The 13,369-nt window shown below is 44.4% G+C and overlaps 1 protein-coding gene across 2 annotated transcripts in view; it reads right to left on the bottom strand.

Annotated features, from left to right (window-relative positions):
- BMERB1 (bMERB domain containing 1) overlaps window positions 1-13,369 on the bottom strand; it is a 589,325-nt gene that overhangs the window by 107,113 nt on the left and 468,843 nt on the right. For both annotated transcript variants that reach the window (XM_077448915.1, XM_077448916.1), the window contains exon 4: window positions 8,284-8,398. In XM_077448915.1, the coding sequence (XP_077305041.1) occupies window positions 8,284-8,398 (115 nt within the window). The remainder of the gene's footprint in view (window positions 1-8,283; window positions 8,399-13,369) is intronic.

Here is a 13,369-nt window from a genome sequence, read left to right as displayed (position 1 = left end):
ACTGGCTAAGGAACCCCCTGCAAGCCTTGGAGTCCCCAGAGAAATGGACTGGAGCTGGTAGTTGTAATAAATGTGTGGCTGCGACTAATGCGATAGGTGCAGCGGCAGATAGCGGTTGAGGTTGTTGGGATATAGTTAAGTTCAAACAATTAATTTAGATTTTTTTACATTTTTGTTCCTAAATAACTTAAATATGAATTCGTCCATCTAAAATCAAATTGTGTGGATATCGCTCTTAGCTGAGACAAATCTATTTCTACCTCCATTGCTTCTGATTTTCCATAATTTATTCTGAAGTTAGATATTTTCCCATATTCTCGTAACTCCATTAGTAAAGATGGGAGAGATGTAATTGGGGACGTTACAAAAAAGATCAAATCATCTGCATAAGCTGCCAACTTCTGATCTTCATTTTTTATTTTTACCCCCTTGATGTTCACATTGGCACGTATTTTCCTTAAAAAAGGTTCTATTGTCAGAATGAATATCAGGGGTGAGAGGGGACATCCCTGGCGTGTTCCATTTAAGATGGAGAATGGCTCTGATAATCTATCATTCACTTTCCCCCTAGCACTTGGTTTTGAATATAAGTTAAGGATCCATCTCAGCATCCCCTTCCCCAGGCCTATATGCTTTAATACCGCTTTTAAGAATATCCAATCTACCCGATCAAACGCTTTTTCTGCATCCGCAGATACTATCACCGTTGACTTATGCAATTTTTGTACCAGGAAGATTGTGTTCACCACTCGTGTATTTTCTCTTCCTTCTCTCCCTGGGACAAACCCCCCACTTGATCTGGGTGTATTAATTCCGGTATCAAATTTATCAATCTCAGCTAATATCTTTGTGAACAGTTTAAGGTCCACATTCAACAATAGGTCGGTAGCTGGGATCCTTTCCTTCTTTTGGTATTACTGTTATATGCGCCAGTAACGTTGGAATTTGCTTCCCTCCCCGTTTTGAGTTATAGGCTTCCATTAATCTCGGAGCCAATTTCTCCGCAAACATTCTGTAATATGACAGAGTAAATCCATCTGGACCCGGTGACTTGCCTAATTTCAATATTTTTAATGCTTTTACAAATTCCTCTAGAGTAATTGGTATGTCCATTTCTCAGCTGATATAGTCTCTCATAATATTCTTTAAATACCTGAGCAATTTTCTGCGATGTATTAACCATTTCATCTCTCTGTGTCTTAATTTGTGTAATTGAATTCCTAATTGTGCTTTCTCTTAGGGCATATGCCAGCAGTCTCCCTGGTTTATTCCCAAATTCATAAAATCTCCGCTTCCCTCGAGTTAACTTTGCTTTCACTTTTTCTAGTTGGAGATTTAATTTTTCACGCAAACCGTCTAATTTCTGTTCTACTGCTTGTGCTTGTGATTTTTTATGTATTATTTCTAGTTCCCTAATCTCTTTAAGCAAATTGTCGATCGTTTCATTCAATCTGCATTTTCTATGTGCTCCCAGGGATATAAATATTCCTCTCATGACACATTTGTGTGTTTCCCATATACAGAAAGGTGTTGTTTCTCCTATTTTATTTGTTGCAAAAAACTTCAGACATAGGTTGCAAACAGCAATGGTGCAATGTGCTGTGGTTGTGTTGAAAAAGTCCCACACCAAGGAATTTTTAAAAGTCAGTGGGGACTCAGCAGCCCCCTGCACCTGCAGAGCTCTGCGGTGTGATGCAATAGGGTGGCTTAAGCTGCCCCCTAGAGGACATCCTGCCTCATTGGAGTCGTACCTCTTCCTCCTCCTCTCTTTTCTCAGGCATCCAAGTACAGTCAGTGACCTCATCATCCCCTCCCTCCTCATCACTGGAGCAAATGTGGCAGTATGCTGCAGCTGGGGGAACATGACTGCCAGTTTCTTGTCCTTCTGTGGCACACCCTCTCTCAAGGTTCATGTCACTCCCTTCCTCAACCTGTGAACCAACATCAGAGCCTTCAAATCCTCCAGCAGCATATAACCAACACTGTGGCTGAATAATTGTGGGGAATCCTTCATGCATTAGGCTGGGTTCACACCGCTGCGGCAGCGAGAACCAGATGTGATTCGCACCGCACTGCAGTGCAAATCACATCCGATCTCTGTGCGATGCGAGTTCAGCCATACAGATAGTATGGCTGAATTCGCATCGCACCCGCCGCAAACTCGCACAGGACCCTTTTTTTGGTCCGCAGCAGAATCGGATCGCATGGGTGTTCACACCATGCGATCAGATTCCTGTCCGAGTTTGCAGATCGCACTGCGATATGCGAACTGATCTGGGGGTGTCATTAACATTTCACTGACACTCCCAGCAGTCTGCATAGGGCAGTGTGAACTGCTGGCGGGAGGCATGCGATGCGGGAAAATGCTGCGGATTCGTGGCATTCCCGCATCGCTCCAGTGTGAACCCAGCCTTAAGGAGTGACTGGACAAGAAGCCGGTGGAATAGGCCACTTTGGCGGCTGCGTTGGAAGGCAAAATACTCTGAGCCTGGGTGACAGAGGATGAGGATGGCTTTGTTATCCACTTCACCAACTCTTCTGAATGTTGTGGTTCAATAACACGACCAGCAGCAGGAAAAAAAAGGACAAGACCTGCAGAGGATGCACCATGTCCACGACCACCACTGTTGACTGTGGACACTGAGTCTGCTTGCCCTCTTTAGGTGGCCTGTGAGTGTCTGACTCTCCTTGTTGGCCTTCTGGGTATTATGTATTTTTTGTTTTGTAACACCACACCACACTGTATTATATACTGTGTACACAGCCTGAAGTGTATTAGAAACTATACACCACCGAATGGATATACACTAATGCTGCATACACACAATTGGAATTCTGGTCGGAAAAAGCTCTGATGGCTTTCCCGATGGAATTCGGCTCAAGCTGTCTTGCCTTCATACGGTCACATCAAATTCCGATCATTTATAATGCGGTGACAAACAACACGTATGACGTGACTAGAAAAAGGAAGTTCAATAGTCAGTAGCCAATAGCTTCTGTCTTGTAGTTGAATCTGATCATGCGTGATTTTTGGTGTGTCGGAATTGCATACACATGATCAGAATTACTGATAGAAAGTTTTTCCGTCGGGAAAATTGAGAACATGCTATCAATTTTTGGCTGGCGGAAATTCGGACAGCTAAATTCCGATGGAGCATACACACGGTCGCATTGTCCGATGAAAAGCTCTCATCTGTCTTTTTCTGGGCGGAATTACGATCATGTGTACGCGGCATTAATGTAGAGTGTGTATGTGTGTGTATATATATATATATATATATATATATTTAATACACAGCCTTAAGTATATTTAGAAACAGTACACATTACCGAATGCACTGTAGATATAGGCTACACTGGATGCAGAGTATATACAGTATCTCACAAAAATGAGTACACCCCTCACATTTTTGTAAATATTTTATTATATCTTTTCATGTGACAACAATGAAGAAATGACACTTTGCTACAGTAAAGTAGTGAGTGTACAGCTTGTATAACAGTGTAAATTTGCTGTCCCCTCAAAATAATTTAACCCATAGCCATTAATGCGTAAACCGTGGGGAAAAAAAGTGAGTACACCCCTAGCTGGAAATGTCCAAATTGGGCCCAATATATTGTGTGGCCACCATTATTTTCCTGTGCTGCCTTAACCCTTTTGGGAATGGAACTGAAATGTATGGACGGCAATTCTTTTGCAATTTTGTGTGCCACATCCAGTATTTAGAACCAAAGATTAGAGAACCCCTAGTGGTGGACTTTTAAGGCATGTACACTAATATATAAATTGTAAAAAAGTTTATTGAATGTAAATATAAAAACACATAGCAAAAGGAATGCATAAACAACTTAATCAACAATGCATATACGGTACAACAATCTCTGATGCTTAAGCACCCTACACGTTTTGGAGTGCATACACCTCACAGTGCATCAAATTGGTCCGCATGGCTAGAACCATGTCCTGTAGTCTGATGAGACAAGCTAAACATATTTGGTTCAGATGGTGTCAAGCGTGTATGGCGGCAACCAGTGTGTCTTGTCTACAGTCACGCATGTCATGGTCTGGGGCTGCATGAGTGCTTTCAGCACTGGGGAGCTAGTTTATTGAGGGAACCATGAATGCCAACATGTACTATGATATACTGAAGCAGAGTATGATCCCCTCACTTCGGAGACTGGGCCTCAGGGCAGGATTCCAACATGATAATGATCCCAAACACACCTCCAAGACGACCATTACCTTGCTAAAGAAGCTGAGGTGATTGACTGGCCAAGCATGTCTCCAGACCTAAACCCTATTGAGCATCTGTGGGGCATCTTCAAACGGAAGGTGGAGGAGCGCAAAGTCTCTAACATCCACCCGCTCAGTGATGTTGTCATGGAGAAGTGGAAGAGGACTCCAGTGGCAACCTGTGAAGCTCTGGTGAACTCCATTCCCAAAAGGCACGTACACAAAGTATAAAATATATAAAGTGTAAAAAAGTTTATTGAATGTAAATATCATGCTCTGCTTCAGTATGTCATAGTACATGTTGGCATTCATGGTTCCCTCAATAAACTGTAGCTTCCCAGTGCTGAAAGCACTCATGCAGCCCCAAACCATGACATGCTTGACTGTAGCCAAGACACACTGATTGCCGCCATACACGCTTGACACCATCTGAACCAAATATGTTTAGCTTGGTCTCATCAGACCACAGGACATGGTTCTAGCCATGCGGACCAATTTGATGCAGTGTGAGGTGTATGCACTCCAAAACACGTAGGGTGCTTAAGCATCAGAGATTGTTGTACTGTATACGTATTGTTGATTACGTTGTTTATGCACTACTTTTACTATGTGTTTTTATGATATTTACATTCAATAAACTTTTTTACAATTGATATACTTATACTTAGTGTACGTGCCTTAAAAGTACACCACTAGGGGTTCTCTAATCTTTGGTTCTAAATACTGGATGTGGCACACAAAATTGCAAAAGAATACATTTCTTTTAGGGTAGGGACTGTGCAATGTACAGGGATAGGGACAATTGTAGAAACTCACTCAGGTTGAACTGGATGGACTGATGTCTTTATTCAACCTTACTAACTATATGTAACTATTTCAGTTCCATTCCCAAAAGGGTTAAGGCAGTACAGCAAAATAATGGGGGCCACACAATATATTGACACTTTGGGCCCAATTTGGACATTTCCAGTTAGGGGTGTACTCACTTTTTTCCCAGCGGTTTACGCATTAATGGCTATGGGTTAAATTATTTTGAGGGGACAGCAAATTTACACTGTTATACAAGCTGTACACTCACTACTTTACTGTAGCAAAGTGCCATTTCTTCATTGTTGTCACATGATATGTCACAGTATATGTTGGCATTCATGGTCCTCTCAATAAACTGTAGCTGCCCAGTGCTGACAGCACTCATGCAGCCCCAGACCATGACATGCTTGACTGTAGGCAAGACACACTTGTCTTTGTACTCCTCACTTGGTTGCCGCCATTAAACGCTTGACACCATCTGAACCAAATATGTTTATCTTGGTCTCATCAGACCACAGGACATGGTTCCAGTAACCCATGTCCTTAGTCTGCTTGTTTTCAGCAAACTTTTTGTGGGCTTTCATGTGCATCATCTTTAGAAGGGGCTTCTTTCTGGGGTGACAGCCATGCAGACCAATTTGATGCAGTGTGGGGCGTATGGTCTGAGAACTGACAGGCTGACCCCCCACCTCTTCAACCTCTGCAGCAACGCTGGCAGCACTCATATGTCTATTTCCCAAAGACAACCTCTGGATATGACGTTGAGCATATGCTTGTCGACCATGGTGAGGCCTGTTCTGAGTGGAACCTGTCCCGTTAAACCCCTGTATGGTCTTGGCCACCGTGCTGCAGCTCAGTTTTTAGGATCTTGACATTCTTATTATAGCTTGAGTCGTCTTTATGTAGAACAACAATTTTTACAGATCCTCTGAGAGCAGGGCCGTTTTTAAGGCAGGGCAAAAGGGGCAGCTGCCCTGGGCCCTGCATTGTTGGGGGGCCCAAAGCAGCTGCCTCATACTTGCCAACTGTCCTGGTTTAAATTCCCTTGTCCCTTGAAGTTTTAGTCCTGTGCTGTGTCCTGATATCTCAGTGCAAAGTGCTGCTACTAATGCTGCCCAACTCTGCCCTATTGTTGTGTATGGATAACCACCTGCAGACCCTGTGTTTACATGGAAATAACCAGCATTTATATGTAAATAGCAGCATCCTGCAGCATTGATATGTAAATAAAGGTGGCATTCTTATGCATAACATGCTCCCCTGAGGTCATATCCACCATCACCTATACTGAATGCTGCCCACTGGGGAGGGGCATGCTTGAAAGTCCTGCCTGCAACTGTGGTCATTAACCCTACCATCAGCCTGTTCTGCAAAGGTAAGCAAATTGGTGGTGGGGGGGGGTAGTGTGGGGTGTGCAGAGGTAGGCAGAGAAGGAATTACAGCTTGGGGTGCACAGGTGAACAAGGAGGGGATTTATGGAGGTAAGGAAGGTGGGTGCAAAGATCAGCAGAGGAGTCAGCTAGAGGTAAAGGGGGGAGGGTTGGAGTGGAGAGGATGGGGGAGGTTTGGAGGTACAAAGGCACTGCTATGTATCTGCTAAAGGGTAGCACATTTCTGTGGTGTCAGGAAAGCGATTTTGCATGTGTTCCCAACACACACATGTGAATGCAGGCTAAATCTTCTCATTACATTGAGGCTTGGTGTAGAATCCTTTCATTCACATTCTTGGCCAGTGTGAATGCTGCCCTTACATTAGTGGTCAGTGTAAATCCCTCCTTATATTGGTGGTTACTGTGAATGCTTCTATTACATTCATGGTCAGTGTACACCCCTATTACATTGGTGGCCAGTGTTGAAACTCCTCTTTATATTGGTAATCAGTAAAAAAAATCAGCATTGCCATTGGTCACACCCTCCCCTCCCCCCAGTACTGCCACTGATCCGCGGAGTTCTAGGATCCCTTGGAGTTTTCTGTCTATTGATGGGTCCATTCACCACCCCAGTCCATGGTGTGCAGGCAGTGAGGAGATGGTGTGCTGTAATCTCTAGCAACCAAGCAGTGAGCAGTATTACTGTACAGTAATCTCTAGCAACCAATCAACAAGCAGAAATCATGTGTTGTAACCTCTAGCAACTAATCAGTGAGCCATATGTGTGCTGTAACCTCTAGCAACCAGTCAGTAAGCGGTAATGATATACTGTAACCTCTGGCAACCAATCGCAATTGCTCCCTGATCCCTTGATCTTATACACTAAACTGATTTTGAGTCCAGTAGCTATTTATTGTATGTCTCAGAGCAGGTGGAGAGCGAAATTACATGGCGGGCGGGGGGGGCCAAGAAATTTTTTGCCCAGGGTCCAATCAATATTAAAGACGGCCCTGTCTGAGAGTTCTTTACCATGAGGTGCCATGTTGAATTTCCAGTGAGAACGATAACACCAAATTTTACACACCTGCTCCCCAGTCACCCCTGAGATCTTGTAACACTAATGAGTCACATGACATCGTGGAGGGAAAATGGCTAATTGGGCCCAATTCAGATATTTTCACTTAGGGGTGTACTCACTTTTGTTGCCAGCGGTTTAGACCTTAATGGCTGCGTGTTGAGTTATTTTGAGGGGACAGCACATTTACACTGTTATACAAGCGGTACACTCATTATTTTACATTATTTTACATTGCAGCAAAGTGTCATTTCTTCAGTGTTGTCACATGAAAAGATATAATAAAATATTTACAAAAATGTGAGGGGTGTACTAATTTTTGTGAAATACTGTATGTAATAAAATACACTGCCACTAACTGAATAACCAGCCTGCTTAATCTAATTCAAGCTATCTCTCTGCCCACGCCAACAACACTACACACGGCTGCTATGTAAGCAACCTTATATAGTGTGGGCCGTAGACTTAGTCCCCCTGAGCCATGATTGGCCAAAGGCACCCTGTTTTTGGTCAATTATGGCTCTCTCAGCAGAGCGCGCTGTGATTGGCCAAAACATGCAGGTCTGGTGCATGCTTTGGTCAATCATACAGCAATGCACTGCAATCTCACAGTGCATTATGGGGCATTCCGCAGCGCTCAAATTTACCGTGAACGCCCATATGTTCGGTTCATTTTAGAAAAAACGAACACCCGATTTTCAACTCAAACCACTGGCTCATCCCTACTGGTGAAACTGGATAAAAATGTAGTTTAATCATCTTGACTCCAGATTGCCAGAAACTCAAACCCTCACCTTAACCGCTCCACTTCTGCATCATCTACAAGGAAATCTCTTTTCTGTACCAACTTCTGTATCTTCTGAATTAGTTCATCTTCTCTTTTTTTCTGCTGGCTTGTTTTATCTTTGTCTGCAAAAGGAAATCATGATAAAACTAAATGAATAGCACAATGCTTACACATTTTAAAATTGATTTCTAGGCAAGCTAGCTTTGTACCTACTAAAGCATTTGTAATTGTGTTGTGATTAGGACACCCCTGTCATTCACCCTTTCACTGGTCTATAGATCAGCGGTGGCCACTAAACCCAAAACCATTCCTTAGTGGCCTTACTGGTAAGTCAGTAATACTAAATCTGAAGTGGGGTATGGAATACAAGAGATAGTTGATCTTTGTGATTGGCTACATGAACATGCAGCTTAGGCCCCTTTCACACATGCGGATGATATGTCCGTATTTCATCCATCCGTTTGCGGATGAAATACGGGCATACATTCATCCCTATGGGATAGCGGGTGTCTGCGGATGAACATCCGCAGACACCCGATTTCCTCCGCCTCCGCAACAGTCCGATTCTGCAGACGGAGGAAAATCCTATTTTTCTATCCGTCTGCAGAGCGGATCGGATGAACACGGACACATGGTCCGTGCTCATCCGATCCCCATAGAGGAGAGCGGAGAGCTGACAGGGCGGTCCCCACACAGTGTGCGGAGACCGCCCTGTCCGCAGCCGGCTCAGCGGGGACAACGGAGCGATCCCCGCTGAGCGGGGGCCTTACCAATGTGAAAGAGGCCTTACCAATGCAGAAGAGTATATTGATGGGGCATTGTCTTTACATCTTGGAGAAGTTCTAATAAGGTGTAATAATGCATATACGTGGAGTAGAAGAGGAGGAAGAAGATGCCGTGACGAAAGAATAAAGCAATTTCTAAATTCGTTTTGTAAATTTATTTTGAAACTTCTCTTTCAAGGTTATTGTTGGACTTTGTTTATGTATTTCTTGTTAAAAAAATTCCCCCCAAAAAAAGATGCTCCTATCAAACAGTAAAGTGATACTCGCAACCTTTTCTACAGCACCAGGACAGCGTAATCATACCATCATCATCAGCAGCCTGTTGATATGAAAACGAAGGAGCAGAAGTCATTCTTCTGTTCACTTCTGTTTAATCTTCTTCTGTCAACATGTTCCCTATTCAGCACATCTGAATTACAGCAAAGTTTATAATATTCATCTTCAACCATCCTACCTCTGTGCTTTTGTGCAGGGGATTGCAGGAAATCAAAGTCAATATATATTATGATACTTGAAAAGCTAGATGCCTTGAAAAAAATTAATTATTTATACACTATTTGTGATTTTATATCTGCCTGATGTTTCGATTTAAAAACTCAGCCCAAAGTTCTTAGCTGAGTTTCTCCCTGGGTTCCAATTTGAACCAGAGTTCTATAGTATCTTAAGAGAAATGGAAAAAAGAGGGCACACCAACCTTGTGCATTATCCTTTTATATATTTTATTAAAGGAGTAAATTAAAAACTACTGACAAACTTGTGAAAGAATACGCAATATAAACAGCTTTCAGATGATGGCAATTGGTCTGATGACAACAGTCTCCAGATGGTAATAGAGAAGATTTTGAGGGCCACAGCTGTCTGGTGAGTTTTGAAGGGATACCTTCTTCTTCAGAGCCCAGCAGTGATATATCCTTCAGCTTCTCTATCCTCTGTGTTCTTCTGCCCCCCCCCCCTTTTTTTGTTTATATATATATATATATATATATATATATATATATATATATATATATATATATATAATGGCTCCTGAAGAGCATGCGCTATGTGTTTTTGAAATTTAATGTTTAATCTAAACCACAGATTGGTTTGGCTTTGATTACTCCAAATTTTGACCTCAGCATCAGTCTGACTAGACTACAAGGTGTTCTGCCTGACCATGGGGGGCACTGTCATTTCTGGCAGGTATGGTAATACAGTCTGGTTGGGTGCTTTAAGGTTACTTTCTCTTGGAGTCAGGCCAGTGGGAGTGTCACTCTTGCTGTGCCTTCTGGGAGAGGGTACTTAAGATGCGGACGTCATGTGTTTAGGGGTTCTGGTCCAGAAGTATGTTCTGACTGCTTGGTCCTGGTCCTCCTGACCAGCCCCCAGGACGCCTATGGCCTGGGATGCGGGTCCACCCGATTTTATGCCTCGGGGCTGGCTAGCCCGAGGCGAGGAAACTAAAAGAAGGATTTGGAGGTGGTCCGGTGCCATCTTAGGTTGTGGAGAGGCCCAGCAACTTCAAAGTTATCCAGGGGAGGACTCTTTGGGAGAAGGCCACGCAAGGGTTGGCTTCTCAACAAAAGCCTGGTAAAGCTGAAGGACCTAAGCGAATCCAATCTCGTGTGGTATCGCCGGACCGGCTGCAAGACACTGGTACCACACGAGCGCTCTACAAGTTTCCTTACAAGTGTTCTATAATAAAGTCTGTGGCAGAGACTTGTTCCTGACCCAAGCACCCTATTGGCTGCTAGGCCCGGTGAGAGAAGGACTATCCAATTAGGGTGAAGTTCCAGCTGTGAATGGCTATTCTCTGGATTTATTCAAAGTAAGAGAGTCCTCCTATACTGTCTTTGACATAGAGTAATAAGAGTACCTGGACTTTTTACCTAAACCCTCTGATCCTATACTGAGAGACCGTCTGTTAACTACGTTTTTGCAAATAAAAATCCCTTTAAGCGGATCTGTCACCAGTCTCTATAGTTCTTGGGCCATCTACCACGGGGAACCCCTAGAGTGCAAATCGAGGCAAAGAAGGTTACGGTAAGCCCATAAAGCCGCTCCTTCGGGAGTAAGAGCTATATATATATATATATTTCCTGGACCTCCCCATGTCAGCCTACTACGGGTCAGCTCCACCCCCTCTGACCCCTCCAGGACCACCTTTTTTCTAACCCATAAAGAGCGGCTGTCGGACCAACTTGACGTTCTTTTTTCATCCTCTCTCCGGACGCCTTTTAAAATTATCTGCCTGCCTGTGTTTTTGCCTGTTTGCACTGAAGAACCCATGGAGAGGTTTTTGCTTATGCTTTTATTTTATTTATTTTTGGCTCGCCATATCACTCTACCATTAGAGAATTCAGTCTCTTTCAGAGATCCCATGGATCGGAGAGTGGATACAGATTTAAAAAGATTATATTCAGTGGCGGGGGCAGCGTACAGGCTGGCGTTGGCCCTCACCTCTGTGGCAGCAGCGCTCAAAATTTGGGTCTCAGAGTTGGATGGTTGTTCTGCGGAGGAGCTTAGAGCTGGCAGTCCTCCACTTCTTCAATTCGTTAAAACAGCTGTTGAAATTTCTGGTGGAAGAAGCTGTTGACCAGGTCAGAATGATTGAAAAAATCATGGCCCACTCAGTGACAGCCCCAAGAGCGTAGTGGTTAAGACACTGGACGGCAGACAATTCTTCAAAGCAGAGCTTATGTTCGGTGCCATTCGATGCTACCGTTCGGTAAACCCTTGGAGTTAACGATTCAATGTGTGTCTGGAGGCAAATCTTGCTTAATTCCACAAGAAAGGAGGAGGCAGCGGCAGTCTTTTTCGCCCGGCAAGAAGGTCCAGGGAGAGTTTCAAGGAAGCAAGTTCCTACAGGCCTGGTACACCATTCTCCAGGCAATGGAGGCCAGCTGGTCCTTCCTTTCTGAAGGCTTCCAAGTCCAAGCAGGGCCAAGCCCTGAAGTCCTCCAATAAGACCCTTTGAAGTTTTCTCTGCCCAAGACCCTCATGTGGGACTGAGGCTCACTCAGTTCGAGAGGATTTGGGCAGACAAAATTCAGGATGCATGGGTGTTGTCCATAATTCGAGACGGCTATCGTAGAGGCAGTGTTTGCAAGCTTATATAGGCAGATTGCTGATAGCAGGGGCCATCATCCTGGTGCCAAGGCGAGAACGAGGTCTGGGTGTCTATTCCCCATTGTTCCTGGTGACAAAAGCCTCAGGAGGTTTCAGACCAGTCTTAGATCTGAAGGCTCTAAATTTGTATATGAGGCTCCCGCCTTTCAAGATGGAGTCGCTGGAGACTATCATATCCATGGTGAAAGAAGGAGACTGGATGGCCTCCATCGATTTGGCAGATGCCTATTTACACGTTCCTATCCATCCAACTCATCACAGTTTCCTGAGGTTTGCAGTGGAAGGCTCTCATTTCCTGTTTGGCCTTTGCACAGCATCCAGAACCTTTTCAAAAGTGCTCTCAGCTGTCATTGCGACCCTCAGAGTCAAAGACGTTAAAATTTTTAATTACCTGGATGATCTGTTGCTACTAGCCTCTTCAGAACATTTTCTTCTTCACCACGTGGCCCTCACCTGCGAAACGCTGACTCAGTTCGGCTGGCTAGTCAACCATCGAAAAAGCCAAATGCAACCAACCCAGGTTTTATAATACCTGGGGGTGAAGTTCGACACAAAACAGGGTCGAGTCTCTCTTCCTCAGAGGAAAATTTGGGACATTCAGATCCAAACCAGGAAAGTAATGACCTCTTCATTCCTTGCAGCGAGAGAATGCATGCGCTATCTCTGAGTGTTATCAGCCACGATCCCAGTAGTCCCATGGGCCAGATGGAGAAGAATGACTTTTCAAAGCAATTTCCTTCTCCAATGGGATCGGCATTCCCTAATACAAAGGATACGCATTCCAATGTCAATAAGTCAATCCCTGCTTTGGCGGACAGTCTCACGCAACCTTGCCCGGGGATATCCCTTCGGCCTCCGGAACTGGTAGTACTTACTACTGATGCCAGTCTCCTGGGTTGGAGAGCCCACTACCCAGGTCAGTAGGCTCAAGATCGGTGGCCCCCTGACGCCCCACAAACATCCAATTTCCTGGAATTGTAGGCCGTCCAGCACGCTCTTCTAGCCTTCCGGCTGCTCTTGAAAGATCGAGCTGTCAAAATATTGTCCAACAACAAGGCCACTGTCGCATATGTGTCCTGCAAGGGGGGCACCAGGAGCCGAGTCCGGCTCCGGGTGGCATGCCGGATATTCCAGTAGGCCGAGAAGAATCTTATCTCCCTGACGGCAGCCTATCTCCCGGGGCCCGAGAATACCTTAGCA

This window comes from Lithobates pipiens, unplaced genomic scaffold (genome assembly GCF_037356315.1).
Source record: "Lithobates pipiens isolate NorthernLeopardFrog02 unplaced genomic scaffold, aLitPip1_a1.2 Scaffold_22, whole genome shotgun sequence".
Classification (NCBI taxonomy): Eukaryota; Metazoa; Chordata; class Amphibia; order Anura; family Ranidae; genus Lithobates; species Lithobates pipiens.
Note: the sequence above shows the minus strand (reverse complement) of the source record. Positions and strands in the feature narration are given on the sequence as shown.